Raw genomic sequence first — 25,666 nt, forward strand, 5'->3', positions numbered from 1 at the left:
CTGCACACACTGAGTATATTCTGACAAGCGTAGAAAAACTTGTCGTCAACAGCGCGGCCGCCATTTTACGTTAGCCGATTACTCGCGCGGTGCGGAACCCCATCGGCAGATCTTGGCAGATCGCATACCGTGTTGTAATATATCAGTGGCCGATCGTATGTGCGACAGCGTTTGCTGTGACGTGATCCCACTTGTGCCGTATTATCATAATATTGAAAAGAGGGTTAATGTGTGGTACGATAAAAGTTGACGATTTCGTCGTTGTCGTTCGCGTCGATTTCGCGCGCCCATTAGAGAGACCAACAGGAGCGAGAGAGGCGTAGGGGAGTAGAAAAGGAGCGAGAAAGAGAGAGAGGGAGGGAGAAAAAAAAGGAGAGGGCCCCCACGGAGGAGGAGATAGTTAAGATGGTGCCAGCGGACCTCGGGTGCGTTATCGTCGCTGCTGACTGGTAGAGAGCAAGAGCGGCGTGCGCCCAGCCAGTGTGACACGGTGTGTTGATCGGTGCGCGCGGTGTTATTCATTGTCGTCATAAGAAAGTTGTATTCGCGCCGTTTCATCAGTCCTGAGACGACTCGAGTGTTACCGAAATTGGATACAAAAAAAAAAGGAAAAAAAAAACAATGAAAATAATCCACCGATTCGGTGAGATAGACTCCCACACTGACGATATTGTTGAAACTGATGGAGACAAATTTATCTTGGACTGCTGAAATTGAAGTGATTTTTTATTTTACTTTTTTTTTTCAAAGCCTAGGTGTAAAAATTTTCTAGTGCATATGTGTGTGGGAGTGTGAGTGTTGATCTTGTAGAAGAGCCATCGCGTCGAAGCAGCGTTGCCCGCCGCCGAGATCCTCGCGGCGTCACGAGCGCCCCAGTGGTGGCTCAGCGGCTGTTGTACGCGGCTATCGCACGCGCCCGAGTGAAACGTCGTCCTCGTAGACATCTACCTCCATTGTCGTCGTACCACTACTGCCTTCTTGACAAAGTTGTTTGTGTTATTGTTGTGGTGAAACAAAGTTATCGAGTCCATTGTACTTGGATTTGGACTTAGCAGCGAACGCTAGGTGTGTGTGCGTGTGTGCGTGCGTGTGTGCGCGCGTATGTATGTGTGTGTACACTCGTGTGATTCGACATTTTCGGGATTTTTTTTCTCTTTTTTTTTCTCACTCACTCATTGTACCTCTCTCTCTCTGTCGTTCGCTCATCGTTAATTGTCAAAGTGTTCTGGAACCAGCTGCAGCAATCACCATTGCAGCCTGTTGTCGTGGCAGTGGAGACTGGCGAGGTGGACGGGGATTTGGCATAACCGTGGGCACAACATAATCGTTCCCACAAATCTATCGAGAATGCCCGATGGCTGATGCCGCAGCAAAGCGTGTACGAGGACGCTTCGCGCGCCGCAATTATTCACATCATTGTTATTATCACGAATCGAGTTATGAGAGTAAACCGGTGATAGATCAACTCCATCGCGTGTCATCACCTTGTTCAATTGCAACCCCTTACATTTATTATTCATCATTGTCGTCGCGGCGGCCCAAAGATTAATACATTTGGAAACAAATTAGTGTGAGAGTAAAGCATCTTCAAGATTAATCTGAGACATGGCAGATCACCTAGTTGACGGGCCGCCTAATAAGCGACCGAAACTGGGGGATGGATTTCAAGGCCCCTCGGATTCAGCCGGTAAGATATGTTAATTTGCATTTTGTTTAACTTCTCACTACTTTGAGACATTTTATTGGTTTAGAGAGGTATTTTTTTTTAGCTGATTGATGAGTAGAAAGAGGGTGGGAGAGGCCACACGACGCGGGCTAACCTAGCAACTCTAGTACATATTTAGTTCACGTTGTTTAGAAAATGTTTAAATGAAATCAAAATTCACAAGTCATTTAATGTATAAAGTGAATAAGATATTTTTTTTAAAGTGAATGCCAATACAATAGCCACAATTTTTCTATTTCTGTCCAAATTACATACAATATTACTATCAAATTTACAAATCCATTGATTTTTCATAAACTAAAGAATTATAAAAAATAGAATATCGCTTAATATTGTATTCAAATTTTCATATGATTCAAATTTCCAACATTGTGCCAAAATAACACGCACGTTTTTTTCTCCATTCTCACGGACTCATGTATTAGGTTCATTGTAGTTTAATATCGAATAAAATATCTGGGTATTTTGAAGGATAATATTCTGAATCTTAAAGGTTGCCCTTGTGTTACCCCTTAATGTGTGAGAAATCTTATTCCAATAAACCTGGACTCAAAACTCATACTTGTATCCTCCCAGCATTTTAACTGATTTCAATTCAGTCACGTGCTAGAGCCCACTTAAAATGTAAAATTAATAGTCAAATGGTACATCACTCATTGAAATTTATCAGTTATGGAAGGTATTCATGGAGGCCAGGGGAGGATAATTTTTTCCTCCAAAGTAATGTAAAAATCAGGCCAAGTGTTATTCACTCATCTCCCGTATTTAATTTATAGAATGTAGATATGTGGTTAGTATCTCACATATAAATGGATTATAATTTTTTTAATTTTTCAATTTTTCTAATTCGAGAAAAATTTGGCGTTTTGTCAAAGAGTTATTCTCTGTTAGCAGGTATTCCTTTGAAAATTATATCACCCTCCCATTCATTATAGTTATTGTATTATAGATTTTGTAGCGCATGATGGATGTATACAGCATTTTGAAAGTTTATTTAAACAACATTACTGCTCGCATGGAGCTACGCACTAACTGTTTATTCTTCTTTCAACTACATTTATCACCCAAGACGCTACTTTAATATTATTAACAACCGATAATTAGTGTCTATGAGGGTTTATGTGTAAAAAATAATTTTTTACAAGTATTCAGTCCAAGTTATTTAATGAAAATACAGTATATCGGGGTAATTCACTCACCGGGAATTGAATAATATCAATGAATTGTAGATAGAATATTTGTTTTCTCAAATTTATGTGGAAGTTTTATTTAAAAACAAAAAATGTCTCTACGACTTGTACTTCATCATCATCATAATAAGGAACTATCAAATTTCATGAAGAAAATTAAATAACCAAATAAAATCTCAAGATTTGACGAACAAGTACTTGATTTTAAAATCACAAAAATATGATACATGTAGTGGGTATGGCGCCTCTAATGATGCACCATGCTTATACAAACTTCGGGGGAGGCAGTGGTAACTTACAACAAATGCCGGGCCCGCCGCAACAACTACACCTGCAACAGCATCAGATGCAGCATTGGAACAACACTACTACCCAAAGAAGAAGTAAATATTAATTGACAAAAAGAAAGAGAGACAGGAAAAATGGAGACTGAATTAAATTTGAGTAAATTCAAATCTGAGCGCAAAAGTATCACCTCAAACGCTCTTACTCAATTTGATAAATCAGACGTTTCTCCCATTGTGTCACCGTTACCATTTTTATTCACCAGAAAAATTTCATTACAATGCATTTTTTATTCTCGTGGAGATGATTGAATTGAGGAGCGAGACGAAACTCAAATTCTTTGGAAATCGATTCATCATTTGCATTAAAATTTATGGATGATTGATAGTCCCATATTAATTAAATAATCAACAGACATGCGGCAAACACGTAGAGCTGAGATTTTTTGAAAAAATCCGTTGGCGTTTCGGGGATGGATTTGTCGGTTTATAAGGGATTCTCTACGCCTTTGGTTAGACATGAATTAAAATTATAATAGCACTGGTCATCGGTACCGTCTTGTAGTAAGTTACTTCAGTGCATCCACAAGAGCGTATCCATCTTTGATTTATACATACAATATATAGGAATAATAAACAAAAACAAAATGTTGCCTATTTTTTTTTTTTTTTTTCTATATTTTTGAGAAGTGTTGACCCTTCTGTGTGTAGATTTGTTACGTTCATCTTACAAGGCACTGCAAATTGTAATTTTTTTTAACATACTGCTCATTTATCTTTATTTATTTATTTATTTTTTTTGTTATTGAAAAACTGATGAGTATTTACTTGTTTGGTGGATTTACTGCTCGGATTTTAATATTTTCGTAGACGACAGAATTCGTCCAACTGTTTGATTTCTACGCATGACTCTTTAAAGTATACCTATCGTAGCTTTGCCGCTTTTTATAAGGGAATAGTTTAGCACGACTTGTCTCACAGAAACCATGACAGTTCAAATGGACAATTTTGATTTTTTTAGCAAGTAAATGATTATAAATTGCTGTAGTTGTTGAATTCCCTTCAGTTTTGCTCGTGCGGTGTATGTCTCATGTCTTAGTTAATTTTGGGCATTTATTTGTATATATTCTTTTATTTCCAACTAGATTCTGTAAATATGTACTCATCGCTGCTACATTTCTCGTTTTTTTTTTATCGAAATATTTATCGATAATTATTATTATCAGGCACCTCAATGACGTGGATATCTAAAATCCGTATTCGTTAAGTACATATAGCAATTCATATGACTTCAAGCCTTTAGATATTGAATAGTACAATTTATTCTTAAACACAAAGCTATGGTGACGGTACTAACTCTACCCCCATTAAATGACTAATGTAATATCGGTGGTCTTTTGGTTCATCATTAATTCATCCACAATATATAAAAACCTCCTTGACTCGTGGAACACTTGATATGAAATTGAAACTGTAATAATACTGAGCTTTTTATTTATTGAATTTTTTATCTCGTAGATTACATAACAAACACAGATATGTTTGATCTTGAAAATGACCTCCCCGACGATCTACTATCATCGGGGTCCTGGGGTTCTGCAACGGAAAGCGCCAAACCACCAGCAACAGGTCCAGGACCCGGACAACAGAATGGAGCGCTTGACTCGGAACTCCGTCAACATGTACAGCAACAGCAACAATTATCCCATCATCTTATTCAGCAACAGGTAAGGATCTCATTTGAAATATTCTTTATCATCTTTTGTTTAAAATATCCAAAGATTTTGCCCATTTACCTTCTTAAATATTTATTACTATTGTCGAAACCCTCCAACATTAAATTTTACTTGGATATTGTCAGTTTGAGAAAATTCAATTGCCCATGAAATAATACGTATTGTCTTGCTTTGTCTCTTTACTTACAGGGGAATAAAAATTTAGTACCGAATTCCCTAGTTATGACTGGTAATTTGACGAGTAAAAGTCCAAATATGCAGTCACCACCGAATGTATCGGTCTCCAAAGGTGTTGTGGATCAACAGATGGTTGTTAACCTGGGAAATTTGCCCAGTAGTATAGCTAGCTCACTGGCTAACAATCAGATGTCAATTGTAAATTCCATGGGGAATCTTCAGTCGTCGATGAGTATGGCCGGCAGTAATCCAGCAATGTCAATGCCAGGTGGCATGAATGCTAGTTTAGTTATGACGAGTAGTGCAACAGGAAACAATCCCATGGGTGGTATGGCTGGTGGAGGACTCATTGTGGCTAACAGTTTGAATAAACAACCCCTAAATACAGTAAGTCAACCTCAATTACTCAAAAATGATAGGCGATACACTTTAAGTTTTATATGATTGCATTTTTGTATCTGCCCGCTTTATCTTTATGTATTAATTTTATTCAGTGTTATTTAATTATTGAGTTTAAGATTACAAAATTCTTCGATGAAATGTTTTACAAATATGAAATGCAACTTTGTTTAGGTACCAAACTTGTATTTCCTTGGTTTATAATAGTATCTAATGAAGATTAACTAATTTCTAACAACTGTGTTATTAATAGCCGCAAACTAATTTAATCATTGCACCAATACATCATTCAAATAATGCAATTGATTGATAGGCAACGATGATGAATCCTAACTCACAAGGAGTTCATCATCCTCAAGGTCCCCATGGGGTACCCATGCAAAATGGCCCGGCAATTTTGAATGCCCGTGCTGTCGCAATGCAGCAACAACAGCAAGCTCAAGCCCAGGCACAGGCACAAGCCCAAGCCCAAGCCCAACAGCAGGTCCACATGGTGGGACAGGCAAGAGGACAGAGTCCTCATCAAGTTCACCAAGGAGGCATTGTCGGACCAGGTCAAGGTGCTCCAAGGATGCAACCACCCCCAAACATGTCCAATATGGCAAATATGGGACAATTGGCTGGCAACAGTCCTTATGGTTATGGTGAGTATTGCAAAACTGCTCTACCCCTTGGGGCGGTATCTAGAGGTCTGCTTCCGCCCGGTACAGGTTCGCCGGGTAGTGCCCTAGGTACCGGCGTCAATGTACCAGCTCTAAATCCTGTCTGCGTAGTTACCCCACTTCAAAGAGGCGTTGGCAATATGGCATCCATGCAGGGAAGATTCAGCACTCCCGGAGGTCCCATTGGTACTGGCAATGTCATTGGTGGTCAAGAAGGTGGCATGGCCCAACAAGCACAACCACCAGCACCTAGTCCAGCTCAACCTCAATCTGGTGCTCCAACTGGTGGCCAGCCAGGCCCTCAGCAAGCCACACAAGGACAAATGGCTGGTGGTAGTACGCAGTCAGGTAAGTCATGAATTTCAATCATCAAAGCCATCTTAAAGGGGTATGGTCGTATTGACACGATAATTATTGAGTATTTGGAAAAATTCAATTAATTAATTTTGAATGTTTGGGTTATGAGGAGAAATTTGATTGAATTAACAAAGAAAAAAAAAGAGAGAGAGAGAGAGAAGAGAAGAGAAAGAGTGGTTTTCTTCTGAAGAAAATCATTTCAATTATGACGCCTCGAGTCATCTACTGGGAAGTTTAAAAAAATGCAAATTGAAACACAATAATTAGAATGACATAACGATCATACTACCTTAAATCCTTTGCCCCATAATCCCCAAAAAAAAGAATTCTTAATGGCACGTAACTCAGGTACACCATCATCTACTGCTGATCCAGAGCACCGAAAACTCATCCAACAGCAACTTGTATTACTACTCCATGCACACAAGTGCCAGATAAGAGAGCGACAGTCAAATGGTGAAACATGGAGATGTACATTGCCACATTGTAAAACCATGAAAAACGTATTGAACCACATGACAACGTGTAACGATGGTAAAGAGTGTCAAGTGCCCCACTGCAGTTCTTCGAGGCAGATAATAACTCACTGGAAACAGTGCCAAAGGAGTGATTGTCCAGTATGTCTGCCCCTAAAACAAGCGGATAAAAATAAAACAACAGCTGCAAATAATCGTGCTGCAGCAGCAGTGGCCGCAGCAGCAGCAGCAGCTGCCGCTGCTGCTGGAAATCAACAGCAGGAGCAGCAACAGTCACAGCCAAGCCAGCAACAACAGCAACAACAGCCACAACAACAACAACCTAATCCAAGCCCACAGGACATGAGAAGAGCGTATGATGCACTAGGAATGCAGTGTCCCACGCCGACACCTGTTATAATACCAGGTCAAGTTGCAGGTCGTGGCGTTAGAATGCCCGGACCCGGAATGACTGGACCTACTGGGAGTATGACAACGGGAACCAGACTCTCCCAGCCTCAACAACAAAATCCATCAGGCCAATCGATTGTTGGTGCTAATCAGCAGGTTGTTGCACCGAATGTATCACTACCACTCAGCTCAGATCCAACAACAGTGTCATCAGGTGCTGGTAACAATCAGCCTGTTACAACAGCAGGACAATCTGGGGCAGCTGCTGCAGCAGCAGCCAATATACAACAATCTGTCAGCAGTATGCAACAATTATTTGGTTTAAATGACTCCGGACAGCCGGCATTATTAAATGAAAATCGATTATCAAATCTTCAATTACCAGGTGGATTGCAGCCTAATCAGGTAACGGCAACACCTGTACAGGGGACCAAAGAGTGGCATCAGTCAGTTACTCCAGATCTCAGGAATCATCTTGTCCATAAACTTGTGCAAGCAATATTTCCAGCCCCCGATCCCCAGGCAATGTTCGACAAGAGATTACACAATCTCGTTGCTTATGCGAGAAAAGTTGAGGGTGATATGTACGAAATGGCCAACTCAAGATCTGAGTATTATCATCTCCTGGCCGAGAAAATTTATAAAATTCAGAAGGAACTCGAAGAGAAAAGACAAAAACGTAAAGAACAGCAGTTGGCACAACAACAGCATCAGCCATCATCGCAAAATTCAGCTGGTGGTAATTTGAGGCCATGTGCACCACCAGCAGTAAGCGCAGCCGTTTCATCCGGACCAAGAGCTGTTCCGCCAAATTTACGAAGTCATTCACCAGGTATGGGCCAGCTCAATACATTACCCGGTATGACAATGTCACACAATAGGATGACATTTAATCAGCCATCACAGTCTCAGGCTCAATCCCAGCAAAATCAGTCACAACTTCAACAGCAACAACAGCAGCAGCAACAACAACAACAACAACAACAACAACAACAACAGCAGCAGCAGTCTAGTATGCTTGTGGGCCCACCAGGACCGAGTCCGAATGGCCAGCAAAACTCGAATCCAAATTTGGTAGCCAATCCGGGTCTCGTGCCATTTGGACAGCAACAGATGTCCCAAGGAAACTTAACGACAACGACGGCATCAGCAACTACTAGTCAATTTTCAACGTCAAATGGTACTGCGGGCCTTCCAAATACTTCTCCAGTTCAAAATCAGCATCAATTTCCAGATCTTATGAAGGCCAGATTGGCGGCACAACAGCAGGCACAAGCACAGGCCCAAGCACAAACTCAAGCGTCTCAGCAATCAACCAACGTCCAAACCCCGAATACTAATATACAATCCATTCCCCCTCAAGCACCATCGCCGTTCAATAATATGCAACAGCAAACGAATCAGCAGACGAATCAACAATTCGCCAATACTCGACCATTGTCAGCGTCAACACCTAGTGATAATGGCATATCTGTTGCAACACCACAAACTATACCACCACCAGCCTCTAGTGGACCCAGTCCTGGGCCAGCACCCACAACAAATGGCCCCCAGTCTGTGACATCAACCCCCACAACACCACTCGTACCATCTCTGATGACACCAAATCAAACGGGGCCTTCGTCGAGTCAAACTCCACCCCATCCAGGCACAACGCCATCACCCGGAGGTCTTGCTAGTCTTGGTAAGGGTATGACTTCCCAAGAGAGAGCTGCATTGAATGCTGGAAGAAGTTCATCAATGTCATCACAAATGGCAGCAATAACTGCAGCGCTCGATCGCGATAATTCACCAAGTCCACCAACTAATAATAATAAAGGCAAAGGGCTGGATTCTATAAAAGAGGAAAATATTAAGATGGAGATTAAGCAAGAGGATTGTTCGGAGAATCATACGATAGATGGGGGTAAAAATGTAAATAATGATGTGACGTTGAAAACAGAAATTAAGACCGAACCCATGGAAGAGACTAGCGGTGATGGGACGATCAAGGAGGAACCTGTTGGAATTAAGGAGGAACCGAGGACACCTATGTCGGTAGTTGATGGCTCTACTTCGGATATAAAACCTGTTGTACCTGTGCCGATAGAGCCCAGTGGCACTTCCACGGATAAAAGACGACTGTGTTTGTTTAAGCCTGATGAATTAAGACAGGCACTTATGCCAACTCTCGAAAAATTGTACAGACAGGATCCGGAATCAATACCATTCAGACAACCAGTTGATCCACATGCACTTGGCATTCCTGATTACTTTGATATTGTTAAAAAGCCCATGGATCTGTCGACAATCAAGAGAAAACTCGATACGGGGCAGTACAGCGATCCTTGGGAGTACGTTGACGATGTCTGGATGATGTTCGACAATGCCTGGTTGTATAATCGAAAAACCTCGCGCGTTTACAAATACTGTACTAAGGTATGGCTTTTATTTTTTGGTATATTGCTTTTTATCATCAGTGATTGCTTTTAATTCAATGGTCAATGGAATTTTCTTTTTGTCTGTCCTTTGAAGCTGTCAGAGGTGTTCGAGACGGAAATTGATCCTGTAATGCAGGCACTTGGTTACTGCTGTGGGAGAAAGTATACATTCAATCCCCAGGTGCTTTGTTGCTATGGGAAGCAACTTTGCACAATACCAAGAGACGCCAAGTACTACTCTTACAAAAATAGGTCAGTTAATTTTGGGATTTTTGATTTTCAAACAGTATTGTTATGATTTATTGGGTGTAGAAGGATGAGTAGTTTGACACAAAGACATCCTTTTCGGGCTTTATTTAATTGGAATTAACGATTTCATTTGTGCTAATTGTTAGATTATTTAAATTCATGTAAGGCGGAGACTGAAGAAAGATAATAAGAAAATGTCCTTAGAAATTTTGATTCAATTTATTTAAACTTATAATTAATCATAATCACTCGAGAATATTGTAAAATTCAAATATCATGGTTTTGAGCATGAAAAGTTTTTTTTTTTTGCGAAATTAGACAAATTGATTATTGAAATTTCTTTCATTCATTTTTTTTGCGCAGTTGGAATTATTGTTAGTTTTCATCAATCCTAAAAATTGACATCTCTAATGCGCAAAAGTAACGACAGGTTAATTAACCTTTTTCAGTAAAAGATACTGATTAAGGTCAGTCTCCTGACCGACATTCATCATTGCTTTTCATTGATAATTTTGATTTATTTATGTTTTGTTGTACTTTAACGCTTGCACATATTCTTCTTTATATGTAACACCTACATTTTGAACCTGGAAAACGCACAACTACATACAAATCCTCGTTTGTCGCTTGGCTTCTGCTGTCCCCTGCTTATATCCAATTTCTCATCGAAATAAAACAAAAACAAATTTTTAAAAATTGGCTATTTGGAACACTTGGACATTCACTGACCACCATTGGCATATTGGCACAAAAAAAAAACAAAACAATTAAACATTCCGACATATAATGACCATATTACACGTTTGGTGTCATCATCAATTGGAACCGAAATCAATAAAAATTCTGGCACACATTGGACTGATGGTTCTTGATAAAAATAAAATATGACGAATTATGCTCGAAAAAATAGTATAAAGGGCTATGGTTCTGTTTCCGACAGATACACCTTTTGTCAAAAATGTTTCAACGACATTCCTGGTGATACTGTGACGTTGGGCGAAGATCCAACCCAGCCGCAGACGTACGTATTATTTATTTGTTGATAATTCACTAATTATGTATCTGCGTAATATTATAAAAATGTATTGTTCAATTTCTAGACAAATTAAAAAGGAGCAGTTCCAAGAGATGAAGAATGATCACTTGGAATTGGAGCCGTTCGTTCTTTGTATAGACTGTGGAAGAAAAGTTCACCAAATTTGCGTACTTCATTTAGAGCACATATGGCCTCAAGGGTAAGCATAACATTTGTAATCCGTGGAAAATATATTGTCATTGTAAAAGTCGATAGTGATATAATATCATATATTACTCTAAAAAATTAATTTCTCTCTTCTTTTCATCTACTTTGAAAAAATATATTAGAATATATTTGTAAGCTGATTCAGAGCTCGTATCAGTCGACTATTTTTCTTTATATTCTTTCAAAGATATTAATTTATTTATGAATTGTGTAATTGCAGATTTGCCTGTGATAATTGTTTGAAAAAGAAAGGCCAAAAACGCAAAGAAAATAAATTTAGTGCCAAACGTCTACCAGTAACAAAATTAGGCACATATATAGAGACGCGAGTGAACAATTTCTTAAAAAAAAAAGAGGCACGTGCCGGTGAAGTTGCTATACGTGTTGTTGCTTCTAGTGACAAGATGGTAGAAGTGAAACCCGGTATGAGAAGTAGATTCGTTGAGAACAAAGATATGCCCGGAGAGTTTCCATATAGAGCGAAAGCACTGTTTGCATTTGAGGATATTGATGGTACAGATGTATGTTTCTTTGGAATGCACGTCCAAGAATATGGCAGTGAATGTGCAGCACCTAATACGAGGCGAGTGTACATTGCGTATCTCGATTCTGTTCACTTCTTTTATCCAAGGAATTGTCGAACAGCTGTTTATCATGAAATTTTACTTGGCTATCTCGATTATACAAAACAACTTGGATTCACAATGGCTCACATTTGGGCGTGCCCACCATCTGAGGGCGATGATTACATTTTCCACTGCCACCCGCCAGACCAAAAAATCCCAAAGCCGAAAAGACTGCAGGAGTGGTATAAAAATATGCTGCAGAAGGGAGAAAAGGAGAGGATAGTCATTGATTACAAGGTATACGATCTTAATTAACTTTATTATGATGAACATTAAGTTTGAATGAGGATGTTTGTCAAGAGGAGTTTACATTAACTCCAGGCTGATTCTAATATTTGATGCTTTCAATGAATTTTAAACACAGAGTTTGTCTGGAAACAAACTCAATAACGTCATTCTATAGATTTATGAAATCCGGCGATAAGAGTGTGTTGCAAATGAATTGTCATTAGTCTTTATTAGTCTGGAAGATTCATTAAGACCAGTCCCCAGGATGAAAGTTCATGAGATTTAAAAATCAATGCCATAGCATCCACAGAAATAATTGAATGTATTGAATTTGACAACAAGAGGATTTTAATTTTTCATTAAACTTTATTGTTATTAATATCAACCGACAACTAATACCATATTTCCATATATTTTATTTCCAGGATATCCTTAAACAAGCGATGGAGGATAAATTATCATCAGCAGCAGATCTCCCCTACTTTGAGGGTGATTTTTGGCCAAACGTATTAGAAGAGAGTATCAAAGAACTCGACCAGGAGGAAGAGGAGAAGAGAAAGCAGGCTGAAGCTGCCGAGGCTGCAGCTGCTGCCAGTGCAATTTTCTCAATGACTGATGACGCTGACACTGGCCCGGACGGTAAGAAAAAGGGCCAGAAGAAAGCGAAGAAATCCAATAAATCTAAAGCGAATCAACGCAAAAATAGTAAAAAGTCCAATACCCCACAGACTGGCAATGATCTGTCAGCTAAAATATTTGCAACAATGGAGAAACATAAAGAAGTTTTCTTCGTTATAAGGTTACACAGTGCCCAGAGCGCTGCAAGTTTAGCTCCCATTCAAGATCCAGATCCCGTGATAAACTGCGATTTAATGGACGGACGTGATGCTTTTCTCACGATGGCACGAGAAAGACACTACGAATTTTCATCCCTCAGACGAGCTAAATTCAGTTCAATGTCAATGCTGTATGAACTCCACAATCAGGGACAAGATAAATTCGTATACACATGTAATAATTGCAAGAGCCACGTGGAAACTAGGTACCACTGTACTGTCTGTGATGATTTTGATCTCTGCATTAGTTGTAAAGAAAAAGATGGACATGAGCATCGAATGGACAAACTTGGTTTTGATCTCGATGATGGATCATCAGCAGCCGATGCTAAACAAACAAATCCTCAGGAAGCAAGAAAATTATCAATACAACGTTGCATACAATCCTTGGTGCATGCTTGTCAATGCAGAGATGCCAATTGTCGATTACCAAGTTGTCAGAAAATGAAGAGAGTGGTTCAGCACACCAAAGTATGCAAGAGAAAAACAAATGGTGGTTGTCCAATATGCAAACAACTCATTGCCCTGTGCTGTTATCACGCCAAACACTGCCAGGAGACAAAGTGTCTTGTGCCGTTCTGTTCGAATATCAAGCACAAATTGAAACAGCAACAGTTGCAGCAGAGATTACAACAGGCTCAATTATTGAGAAGACGAATGGCTGTGATGAATACACGACCGACAGGCCCAGTTAGTGCTGTACAACCGGGACAACCAAGCACCTCAAATGTCGCTATGACAGCTGGTGTCGCAATGAAGCCTGGTGTCAGTCCAACGAATCTTCAATCACCTCATCAACCGGGCATTGGTTTAAAACCAACTACACAAACACCTCCAGCTCATGTATTGCAAGTGGTTAAACAAGTACAAGAAGAGGCAGCAAGACAACAAGCGCCACACGTGGGTTATGGAAAAGTCACGCCTGGTGGTAGTGTGGGTGTTGGCGTTGGTGTTGGTGTTGGAGTTGGAGTTGGAGTTAACGCACAGGGTGGAGGAGTGATGCCACCACCACAGATGCAACGACCAATGCCAGGATCACTCCCTAATGCTGGTGGCACTCATCTAATATCTATGGACCAGTGGACACCGAGGTATCAACCTAACGCCGTTATGCAGCAAAATCCTGGATTGCGTCAACAGGCACCCCAACAACTCATACAACAACAGGGCCACCAGGTCCAACAGGGTATGGGAATGGGTGCACAAATGCCAAGACAAGCTGGTGTTATCGGCGGTCCTGTTGGTCAAGTACCTCAGAATCAAGTTGGTCCTGCTAATAAACAAGCCCTTCAACAACTTATGGCAACACTCAGAAGTCCGAGTACACCAGAGCAGCAGGGCCAAATTCTTCAAATACTCAAAAGTAATCCACCACTAATGGCGGCGTTTATAAAACAAAGACAACAACAGAGTGGACAGCACGGTGGTGGTGGTGGTGGCGGTGGTGGTGGTGGTAGTGGTGGTGGTAGTAGTGGCGGTGGCGGTGGCGGCGGGGGCGGTGGTGGTGGCAGTAGTAGCGGTGGTGCTGGTGGTGTTGGTCCATTGGGACAAAATCAGTCTCAACAACAGCAAAATGCAGCTAGTTTGCAACATATGATGTCCCAACAACAGCAGCATCCACAGCAACATCCTCAGGGGAGAATGCAGATTCAAGCAATGTTAAATACTCAACAGCAGCAGGGTCAACAGGGCCAGCAGGGCCAGCCACAAGGTCAGCTTGTCGGCTCTCATGGGGGGCAGGTCCCGAATATTCCTCAGCCACAGTGGTACCAACAACAAATGATGGCGATGAAGCAGAGACAACAGCAGCAGCAGCAACAACAACAACAACAACAACAACAACAACAACAGCAACAACAGCAGCAGCAGGTTCAGCAACCTCAGCAACAAGGTCAGGGTCAACAATTCACCCAACCCGGTGCACCTCCTTATGGACAACAAAGGCCCATAAGGCCGTCTCATCTGGGATACGGCGGCTTCACTGATCAAGGATATGGACAGCCTGCCTTGAAACCAACACCTCCACCTGTACCATCACCTCAGGGTGTTATGGGGCCACCTGGTATATCAGTACAACAACAATTGATGCAGTCAGTACGATCACCACCTCCTATACGCTCGCCACAACCAAATCCATCACCCAGACCGGTCCCATCACCTAGAAATCAACCAGTACCATCACCGAGAGCTGGTCCAGTACCTTCACCCCATCATCATCCTGGTCACGGCACACCAACTCATTCGCCAGCTCATGATCTTGGTGGTCCAAGTGAAATGATGTTATCACAGCTCGGTGGTGGTTCCCAATCTGCCGGGCATCCAGCAACAATGCCACATCATCCATCTCCAGCACCACCAACAACAAGTGGTGCTGATGCTGGTGATGTTACACCTATGACACCGCAGGATCAACTTTCCAAATTCGTCGAGGGATTGTAGTGACTGTTATCGGTATGACCGATTTTAAGTGATAATCAACGACGAACAAATGAGGAACATGATACTGGTAAAAGTCATGTGCTGTGAACAATAATTGTGGCGGAGAGGGGGGGGGCATAATGTTTTTATCTTACGAGATTTTAGACAATGCGCGCTTTCCATATTTGATTTTTAATCGATTGAATTTGTGCGCGATCCTTATAAATCTCGTTATCATTGTCCCTTTATGTACATTTGTACACTAATTACTTATTATTTTTTATTTAAAGAAACATGAAAACCCTTTTAAATATAATGAAATCGTCGAGAGGACTGCACATACGTGTGCCGAGACTGTGGTAACTTCCTCTCATGATGATTATTTCCGAGCCAAGAGTCAATGCACGTTATTGAATACAAATCCCCTGGAATCCCTTTCCCATATCCCCCCGGTGAACAGCTCTCACTTCAAAAGAAGAGTTTATTGGCCGGTGTGATGTAATTAAAGTAAATTTGAGTTATTAAAACGGCAGTATTGAGCTCCTGTTGTTTAATCAACGAACTCTCGGTGTCGGTGTGACGTGGTGCGGCTGGTTAATTTAATTATTTTATTTTTTATTTTTTTTTTCAAGGACTGAATAGAGAAAAAAACTAAAGTCATCAATTAATAAATTTTTTTAATCCAAAATGAGACTATCACGCCAACTAAATCCCAACTCCATGAATCTCCCCCTGTTGCTACACTGTCTGTTTCCATCAGAAGATTCATTGTAACGATGATGGAGATAAAAATTTAAAGAAAAACAAAATTTAAATGAAAATAAAAGTTCCTCGCTACCGCTTGGTTGCGGAATCGAGCGAAATCGTACAAATGTGTTGTGTATACTTAACGTTAATTAATATTAATGAAACAAAGAAGAATATAGTAATATAAAGATGATATGGTGAGGATACTGAGGAGAAAAGAAATTAATAACGTTTTTTTCAACACTTCCCGCTAACCAAATCATCTCTGTGACGAATATATATATATATGTATATATATATATGCGTATATATAAATATATTTATATGTATTTATATTTATATTTATATATATGTATGTATGTATGTATTTATATGTATTTATATATATATATATATATGTACACACGAAGTAAAAGGATAACTATCTGTTGCGTACGTTTGATAACGCCAGAGTTTGTAGGGTGCATTCAACTGAAGCCGTTTTTTTTAGCACACGAAGAACAAAAACATGTTTTTTGTGATTTCCATGAGACGATGACGAAATGTATGTTAGGTCACTGCAGTTGAGTATCACGTGAAACCTTAGTGGATGTTTATACCTTGAAAGTGCTTTTAATTCTCATCATTTTTAATCTACAATAGAATAAACAAAGTGAAACATTACTTACTCCCTTCCTTCCTCCTCGTCAATCAAAAAACAATTGTTTTTCCTAATTATTTAAATGCGAAAGATGCCGCATCACACGTGGTCATGGGATAATCAACTGATTCAGTAATTTATATGGAGAAGAAAATGATTGATGAAGTGATTTGATTGATTATGAAATAATGTGAATCATGTTGAATGTGACAAGAGTATTTTTCGTTGACGCCACTGATAATTGTGTGTATAGACCAATCAAAAGAATGAATAATAGTAATTAAGGTGGCTAAGGCGAATTTGTGAGTGAGTTACTTGAGTGGAACAATTGACGGTTTATTAAACGGCTAACCGAAATCCAGTGAGTGTTTTAGCAATGTGTGAGAGAGAGAGAGAGAGAGAAGAGAATAATAAAATAATTGGAAAGAAAAATCTGCGCGTAAATCAAATTATGTGTTTGTACGCGCACTATTTATCCCTACACTGTACATACAATAATATTATCACGATAATAATAATTATTATTAATTTACCTGCCTATCATAAATTTATTGATTATACATTATTAATTATTGATATGAAAATAGGATATTGTAACGTTTTAATAAATAAATGAAGAAAAATAAGAAATTCAAAATGGAGAATTTACACGCGATTGAAATTCAATTATTATTGTAATAATAATTAATTATTATTATTATTATTATTATTATTATTTTCATATATAATAATGTGGGGCTAAACGCGACGTGATTATGCCAGTGCTGTATCATAGAGGAATTACTTCAAATGTATTGTTTTTTTTCTCTTACGACACACCTATTTAATACTGATTATGGAAGACTCGTCGGTCATTCATCCATAGCGTTGAATGAGAAAACCGTTTTTTTTTCACTTCTGAATAATAAAAAACATTCATTTTGATGATTTTTTATTTTTCTTTTAATATTATTTTACACACCTTGAATTACATTCTACACAGTTTTTCCATGGACATTGTAGAATAAAAATTAATAATTGTGAAAAAAAAATTATAATAAGAAACAATTGAACATCTCCAATCATTGTTGAATAAAAAAAAAATCGATTGCATGTATTTTGTACATATAAAGAGCGTGAGAAGAAAGAGGGCCAATTTTCCTAACACAAACAAATGATGGCGTTTTACGGAGGATAATTGAGTTTCAATAGGGCAGAATGGTGTATTTTTCATCGGCATATAAACGTAAAAATTATGAGTAGAATTCAATGAATCGAATGAGTAATTGATCAGTGTGGAAAAGTCAATGATGACTATGAGGAACATGAAAAATTTAAAAATAAACCCAAAAGTATTTGGCTTAGTATGGCTGTGTCTAGGGCAGTGTTGTACATCTACAGATGTGGGGAAGGTGTGGGTGCTTAGATATTCAGTTGACAAACTGTTGAGAAATAATGGAGAATATGGTGACAGAAACGAAGGTTCAAATGCTACGCGTACCAAAGCTGTACCACCGTATTTAATGATCGATAGATGATGCTTCGGAGTGTTGAGTGAATGACTACAAGAGGTGATATTTCTATCATCGCTGATGCTGTTTCCTTTTGTACTCTCTCAATGTATCATTGCATTGATATTGGCCTATATTGTACGTAAATATTGATAATTTATTGATTATCAGAAGATAATTCTTCACTCAATTCTACCCGTAACCTTCGTTAGCTCGAGGATTCTTCATCAAATCCCATTAACATGGATGTTAAAATCATGGATTTATACTTAAATGCGTTGGTACACGTAGCCTTTGTGGCAATTTGCTATTATATAAACTAAAGGTAATTTATACAGCGCTATAAAAATATATATTATACAATTGTTTTCCTTCAGCTCTTACTCCATCCCGTAAAATCATTTTTTTTATATTATATATATATTATTGAGAGAGTTGTGGCGATAGACAGTAATGATCTATCCCTATTTGTATAATAAAAATAAAACTTTAATTATTGATTAATTATTTGAATACAAAATAACAACGTACGTGTTATAAATACAAAATGATGGGAGATCGAAGGAAAATTCATATGAAGCATATAGTAATTAATTAGCATTACTATTGAAATACCGAATATAGAGTAAATAATTTTTATTATGACTCTTTCGTGAATAGTGATATAAATTATATGATTAAAAACAAACAAATTTATGAAGAAAATGTAATGTTTATTGCTCGCTGGGGAGAGTTGACATGAGTTTCACTATCAACTTGAATTTTTCCTTCTTTGTTTTCCATAAACCATTGATTATTATTATTATTATTTTTCATAGTATATGTTTCACACTCTTCATTTTGACTTCCACTTTGCAATACATATTTTACGATCATTTGCATTACATCGGGTTTTTTTTTCAATGTTGTAAAATAACAAAATATGTGTGTAATATATGTTTATTTAATTTATTATTTTTCCGCCATTTGTCTCTTGGCATTTTGTCAATAAAAGAAAAGCATGAGAAAAGGAGAGATTAAAAAAAAGAGAAAGAAACTGTGGGATATACAGCGGAATTGTTATTGCGTTGAGCGTGTAATGAAGACCAACTCCCACATTTCTACCCTCCCGCTCCTCAATTTATCTATGTAATAACTTTTTAATGATTTACGTTTCAAATACAATTGCATATAAATATTAACACCGTTTCCATATAAGATTCCTCCCGTTATAAATCCCTAAGATGTTTAATATCAGTGAGTTTATGGGGATCTTTGAAATCATAATATTCCTTATTATTTACACGTTCAGCTTAAGTAAACAGTAAAAAAGTAATTTTTCGCAGTAATTATACTATAATAGTTTTTCCATGTAAATTATTGAAATGATAAGGGCTGATTTGTAATTCGTAATCAAGTAGAGGTCATTATTGGACAAATCACTCCATGTTTTGGGAATTTGAATCTGGTGTGATGGAGTAAGTGGCTGGTTAGCAAACCTTTTAATTTCGGCGTTGAAATTTCATAAGAAATGGCGCTAATTGATTTATTAATAACAAAACCCTAGGGAAATGGTATTTTTTCCTCATAATTTACAGAGCAATAACGCGCAAATTGTCAATTCAATGGGCCAAAAAACTTCTTCTCAACACTACACCCCTCTACTCTCATTCTCACTCTTTTTATAATTTCACAATCACTAAATCATTAATGTCATTACAATCATTATCTAATTGTACGGAACCAACTATTTCATTTGAAAGAAAATTAAATTATTCGTTACCCCGAAGCATAGCGAATTGTCACGAGTACCAAGGGTTTCTGACTCAACAGCAATGGTTTATATCATCGTCATCATCATCATCATCATCATCATCATCATCTGATGTTGGCACCAATAATTCTTCTAAAATATCATTGCTGATTACCCAAATACTCTATGATTCTTGAGTGTATTTGTTTGCTAGGCGATAGTAGTGTACGGATAAAGGAGCATACCACAGAGTTTCATACAATGGTGGATGTAAATAATTTTTACAACCGAGAATATACGCATAATTACATGTAAGAAAAAAACTGAATAAATGAATTGAAATACAAAATAATACGCTGGTATGCGTAAAGCATAATAACTCTGACATGAAGCGCTCAATGTACAGATACGTGGTAATTCTTCTCGTTCTTTGTACCATGACATATTACCTAGTATTAGTATTGAATGAAAAATTAGGGTATATAGATGACTAATTCAATCGTCAATCGCCTCTGTGCAAAACAACACTTCTTATAATTTTATTTTTTCAATACTCTTCATTTATTCATTTGAAAAAAACATATTCATTTATCTCTCAGAGCCTCGAAACGATTCAAAAGAATCAAAGTGATTTACATCGAAATATTGACAAAAATAATGAACTATTTTTGTTATTCATCTGTAAAGGTAGTATATTTATTTGTATAAAAAAATCATTCATTTGTAAATGGTTATCATTATATTTACAATTATTAATTGATGGAATGTATCGTCACACCGATTAGTAAACTCAAGTGATAATCATATCCGAGTGGTCATTATATATTTTAAAAGAATGAAAGATGAAGTACTGAGAATGATGAATCAAAGAAGTGTTTCGTGTTAAGGCTTAAAATTATTAAAAATTGATCAATTGATTAATCGAATCGAAAGAGATGTGAATAATCGTATATCGAGGATAAATAGATTTATCATCTCGTTGTAATATTCATCAATTGATTCGTTGTTCATCCAGTTTTCCATGATGGTTAGCTTCCAAAGAGTAATTGTAATTTATTATTTCACCTTAATGAAATTCATATTGATTCATGGTCTCTCATTGAAAAATATAAAGTAACGCCGAAAGCCAAACTATTACCTCGTATTTAATATTACTGTAATATAGGCAATTTATGGGAAAGAGATTTGTTAAAAAATAAATGAGAGGAATATCCTGTGCCATTGACAGGTTCTTCCGCACTCTTTGGAAGCACTCCTTGTGGCTCTGAAAATACAGATTATTTAGGTTCCGCAAATATTAAAGAGATTTTAATGGGGAATAAACACAATCTAGGCAAAATTAAAATTAACGATATTAAAAAGGAGAGAATAGTTCCCGGAATCGCTTTCCCTTTCATTTTAAAAACAAAAGCAATATGGAGAACTAGAAAAGAATAAATATAAATATGCGTTATTTGCTGTAATGATATACTAGTAGTCCACAAACCGAAATAAATTATATGATTTTAATAATAAATGTATATGTAAGATGAACGTTATAATTGTTTATAAAATGCCGTGTTGTGGGGACAATTTTGGAGTGATAAATATCCAATGCGTTCAATTATGGTGAATTAAGGAGTAATGCGTAATATTAGAATAAGATCAACTAATAAAACTACTCATAATTATAGGCCGTGATTTGGATAAGACGAGTTAATGTATAAGGGGTAAACAATTATAACTGTACAATTCACAACAAATAACTTATTAATAGCTGTCTGCAGTAGTAATATCGCCAAGGCATTTATTGATTTTATACAATAAACTATGCGAACTTTAATTCAATTGATTTCAATTTATAATAACATGAAAATTTTCGTTTTTGAAGTTGTATGATGGAAAAAAGTTTGGTGGAAGTTTGGCGGCTGGATTAATTCACCTTTGGTAGGTTTTTTTCAAAGTTGCTTCTCGTTATCATTCTCCTGTTTGTCAAAGATCTTTTACTCTTGAAAATGGTCAAACGAAGGATTTTTATATATAAGTAACGACGCAAGTTACAGAAATTTGATTTTTCCTTACAACTTGTTCTATAAGAGAATATTATATGCATGGTATTATTTCTGATACTCAGATAGTGATTATGAAATATTTGGAATCAGTGGGGCATATTGTGAAGGTAAACATTTTATGATCTCAAGGAATTCGCATTCTACTAAATTTAGATGGCGGTAGGACTTTTCCACTTTTTTTTTATCAACAGTATATCCCCCAGCTTTCTATGTATCATTTTTATGTCTGGGCTGAAGAACATTCGATTTTCTACTAAAGAAATAATCTTCCATTTAAATGCCTACATTTCAGTGAGTTAGGATTACTACAATTAGCAAAATTAAGTCATTAATAATCGATCGTAATAAAAGAGAAAATTTTCATATTTAGGTGTGTCTCGAATAGTAACGACCCATGTTGACAATAATTTTTTTTTTTAATTTTCTTCCACCGTCTTTAAATAATTTCCTAAAAATGTCTTATTTTGTGCTTTACCTCAGTTCCACATTGCCAAACGTCCAAAAATGATTGATAAACGATCAATATTGTTATGCAACACCCGAAAATAGGAAATACTCATTTGTAACAATTCCTTTTTTTTTGAAAATAACATAAAATGACGGATAACCATATCTTTATTGTGGTAAAAATTTAATGAACTCTATTCGTAGAAAGCTCAATTCCTCCGGTAGTATTAAGAAATTTTTATTATTCAGTACACAATAGAAAATGCACCGCAGATTAAGTACTAAAATTATATATTTAATATGAAGAAAAAAACGAATAATAGAAACGTGACACATTATCATTGGAATAAAGCACAGCGTAATTTGCTTCAATGTCTTTTTGCTATTATTACAAATAAATTATTATACTCTTGTTTTGTTTTCAGTACATGTTTAAATGCTACATACAACATAATTTTGTTTTTTTTTTTATTATTCTGGCACTCTTAAAATAATTCATCGATTAGTGATGTGGCTTTCTATTGACTTCTCCAGGGGATTTCATTTCCCGTTCGATGAGTCTATCTTCCTTTTTGCATAAATAAACCCAGTATGGCAATGAATTCGGAATAAGGCACATTACATAATCCCAACTTGACTGTCTGGACAATATAGAAATTAAAATTTTTGTACCTTTTGAAGTAATTGAAGAGTTAAATTCAGTGGGAATAGTGCCATTCTTTTTTGTTTCCACTATTGTATAGGCTTCCGTTTACTATCACTGCAATATTATCCAAATTGATTGGTTCACATATCCAAGCGTTGAAAAGTTCTAATAATAATGATCGTCATATGAATTCTTTACAATTCTATGGATAAAATATAACACGAAATACCTTAAATATTTACAATTGAAAAATTCATCAATAATAAATCTTGGAAACAACTCTAAATTCATAATGTTGAAAGAAATTACCGATAACAACTTAATAGTTACAGAAAAAAAAACTAAATGGGAGAATGCAGCTTGGTTCAATGACTTTCTACACAGACCCTGGTTGGTAAATCATCAATGTGTAATTAATGATCGCTTTGTTGATAGAAGGAAAATGCAGTGAGTAATAATTAACGTGTCAATGAATTCAGTCGCGAGATTATGAAATAAAATGAATCAATATTACTGGAGAATAATTCTATTTGAAGGAGGATAAACATAATTTGTAATGCCTTTTAATGTTTGACAGAGCAAACTGTACATTGCCAATTCTAAAATCGAATTATATTGAAAATAATTTTTAAATTGCTGTGTTGAGAGAATGAAAAAAAAATATTGTTGGGAGGATGCTTATTATTTGTTTAAATAGTCAGAGTAAGGTCAGAAATATTCAGTCAACACCTAATAATGTTATTTCTTCGCAAATAGGCGAATGGAAAGATAAAAATTTACGGGGGTTTTTCACCTAAAAATTGGCAAGCTATGAACACGCTATTACCTTTTTTGTTTTTTTTTTTTCACCACGATTAAGTACAAAAGAATTTCATTATTGTATCATTACATTAGCATTATTTAGTACTCTTGTCTCATCTAAATCCTAAGGCATCGAAGCATGACACTTTATATTTTAAAAAATCGAATTTTGTACCAGGCATTCGTAAATTTGAGAGTTAAGTTCCCTGTAATTTTTCAAAATTTCCTTTTCTTTATTTTAAAACAGTTTTTTGACAAATCTATAATAAGAAACAACTTTGAAAAACAAAGTCAGAGTAAATTGATATTTGAAAAAATCCGCTTCATATTTCCGATGATATTCGTTATAAAAATGTATTAGAGATGCTGTTTTTGCTGAATCATTTCCAAAAATAAATTTTGATAAATTGCGGGAACCCCCTGAAGATTCAGTCTGAACCATAATTTGACTCGTCATAAAACAACATTAAAGTCACTTACATTGACTAAATAATATACCTATTATTTCCCATGATTATTCTCTGATTTTTGGCTGTTCCGTTGGATATTCTTTCAAAATACTCAGAGGAGGAGATGAATAGATTGAATCAATTAAATAAACTAATATATACATAGATTGTAGTGAAATAGCGGCAACTATTTCACTAATAGGTTTGATAGTTCACAAATTCGTGAAATGTAAGTCTAAACTCTGACGCTAGTGTTGTCCGATAATGTACGTGTAGTAAGCAATATAATTTTCACGTTCACTTGGATATATATTTGATTTCTAGTAGGGAAACGTCCTCCGCACGAGCGCCAGAGTACCATTTTCAATCTTCTGATAATAACGGAGAGTAATAACGAGTCTTGATGACTTGATGCCCATAAGTCAAAGCTTTACGATATGCTCAGCATAATTCCAAGAATAGGAAAATCCTGAACCGTTTTTTAATTTGGTAGCCGAAGATTATTACCATTATTTATTTTTAATTCATAATACTTCCGATAATCAGATGGTCATTAAAAAAAAAGCTATGCGTCCATACTTCTTCTAGTAGTATCATGTGAAAACGCTATGTTTAGGATTTAGAATTTTCTTGTTAAAAAGAATACAATGAGGGATAGATAGGTCAGGCTCTAGTCAGTTACGGAGATCTGGGCAAAGCCAATCAAGGCCTTGTCGTCGGGCACTTCGTTCACAGCATAACCAGAATTCAGTGGAAATGTAACTGTGCGTAACTGTCCAGCGCTATCGATGAGTTTTTGCAAATTGGCAGCTATGACAACAATATCTTTGCCATCCACTAGACCAGCACCAACGAGTTCCGCGGATATACCTTCTGCCGAGTCTATTCCAACTGCAAACTCGAATCTTATGTCGTTTAATTCTCTCTTCTGGTTGCGCAGTCTCAGTACCAAGTTGATGGGCTCATTCTGTTCAGACGATTGTATGACGAGTCGACTGGTAGCTGACTTGACCAGACCATCGGCGTCCTCCGGATCTACCTGTTCCTCTTCGCTAGAAATGTTGTCTATAGTGTTGACCGGGAGAGCTTCCTTACCTTCGTCACCGCTTGAGGCACCACTGTCTTCTTCCTCAGAAGACCAGACCCACTCTCCAGTGACAGTTCTGTGGAGACGACCGGATGTACCAGGTTGGCGCTTTGAGGCCTGCAAAAAAAACCTTATGAAATAAGTCACATTTAATGATAA

The 25,666-nt window shown here is 37.1% G+C and overlaps 2 protein-coding genes across 9 annotated transcripts in view; one reads left to right on the plus strand and one right to left on the minus strand.

Annotated features, from left to right (window-relative positions):
* Nej (nejire) lies at positions 1-23,109 on the plus strand. Of its 6 annotated transcripts, XM_064131836.1 has the most exons (13): positions 1-1,065; positions 1,236-1,687; positions 3,150-3,299; positions 4,719-4,927; positions 5,126-5,500; positions 5,826-6,156; positions 6,223-6,522; positions 6,880-9,815; positions 9,912-10,069; positions 10,977-11,087; positions 11,167-11,301; positions 11,530-12,172; positions 12,589-23,109. In XM_064131836.1, the coding sequence occupies exons 2-13, from the start codon at positions 1,606-1,608 to the stop codon at positions 15,436-15,438; spliced, it is 8,280 nt and encodes a 2,759-aa protein (XP_063987906.1). In that variant the 5' UTR covers positions 1-1,065; positions 1,236-1,605; the 3' UTR covers positions 15,439-23,109. The 6 variants fall into 6 exon arrangements, with proteins under 6 accessions (XP_063987906.1, XP_063987908.1, XP_063987907.1 ...); XM_064131838.1 differs by having other exon boundaries at positions 1-1,687; positions 11,007-11,087; XM_064131837.1 differs by having other exon boundaries at positions 1-1,687; positions 6,907-9,815.
* LOC135168024 (serine/threonine-protein kinase OSR1-like) overlaps positions 22,747-25,666 on the minus strand; it is a 12,003-nt gene continuing 9,083 nt past the window's right edge. For all 3 annotated transcript variants that reach the window (XM_064131847.1, XM_064131845.1, XM_064131846.1), the window contains exon 9: positions 22,747-25,624. In XM_064131847.1, coding sequence (XP_063987917.1) covers positions 25,091-25,624 — 534 coding nt within the window. In that variant the 3' untranslated portion in view covers positions 22,747-25,090. The remainder of the gene's footprint in view (positions 25,625-25,666) is intronic.

The sequence above is a fragment of the Diachasmimorpha longicaudata genome, chromosome 12 (genome assembly GCF_034640455.1).
Source record: "Diachasmimorpha longicaudata isolate KC_UGA_2023 chromosome 12, iyDiaLong2, whole genome shotgun sequence".
NCBI classification, from domain to species: domain Eukaryota; kingdom Metazoa; phylum Arthropoda; class Insecta; order Hymenoptera; family Braconidae; genus Diachasmimorpha; species Diachasmimorpha longicaudata.

Excerpts from the sequence above, each read along its gene's own strand:
- Nej (XM_064131836.1), top strand. The coding sequence starts at position 1,606 with ATGGCAGATCACCTAGTTGACGGGCCGCCTAATAAGCGACCGAAACTG. Across the intron at positions 6,523-6,879 it reads TGGTGGTAGTACGCAGTCAG|GTACACCATCATCTACTGCT; the intron begins GTAAGTCATGAA and ends CACGTAACTCAG. Across the intron at positions 11,088-11,166 it reads GATCCAACCCAGCCGCAGAC|ACAAATTAAAAAGGAGCAGT; the intron begins GTACGTATTATT and ends TTCAATTTCTAG.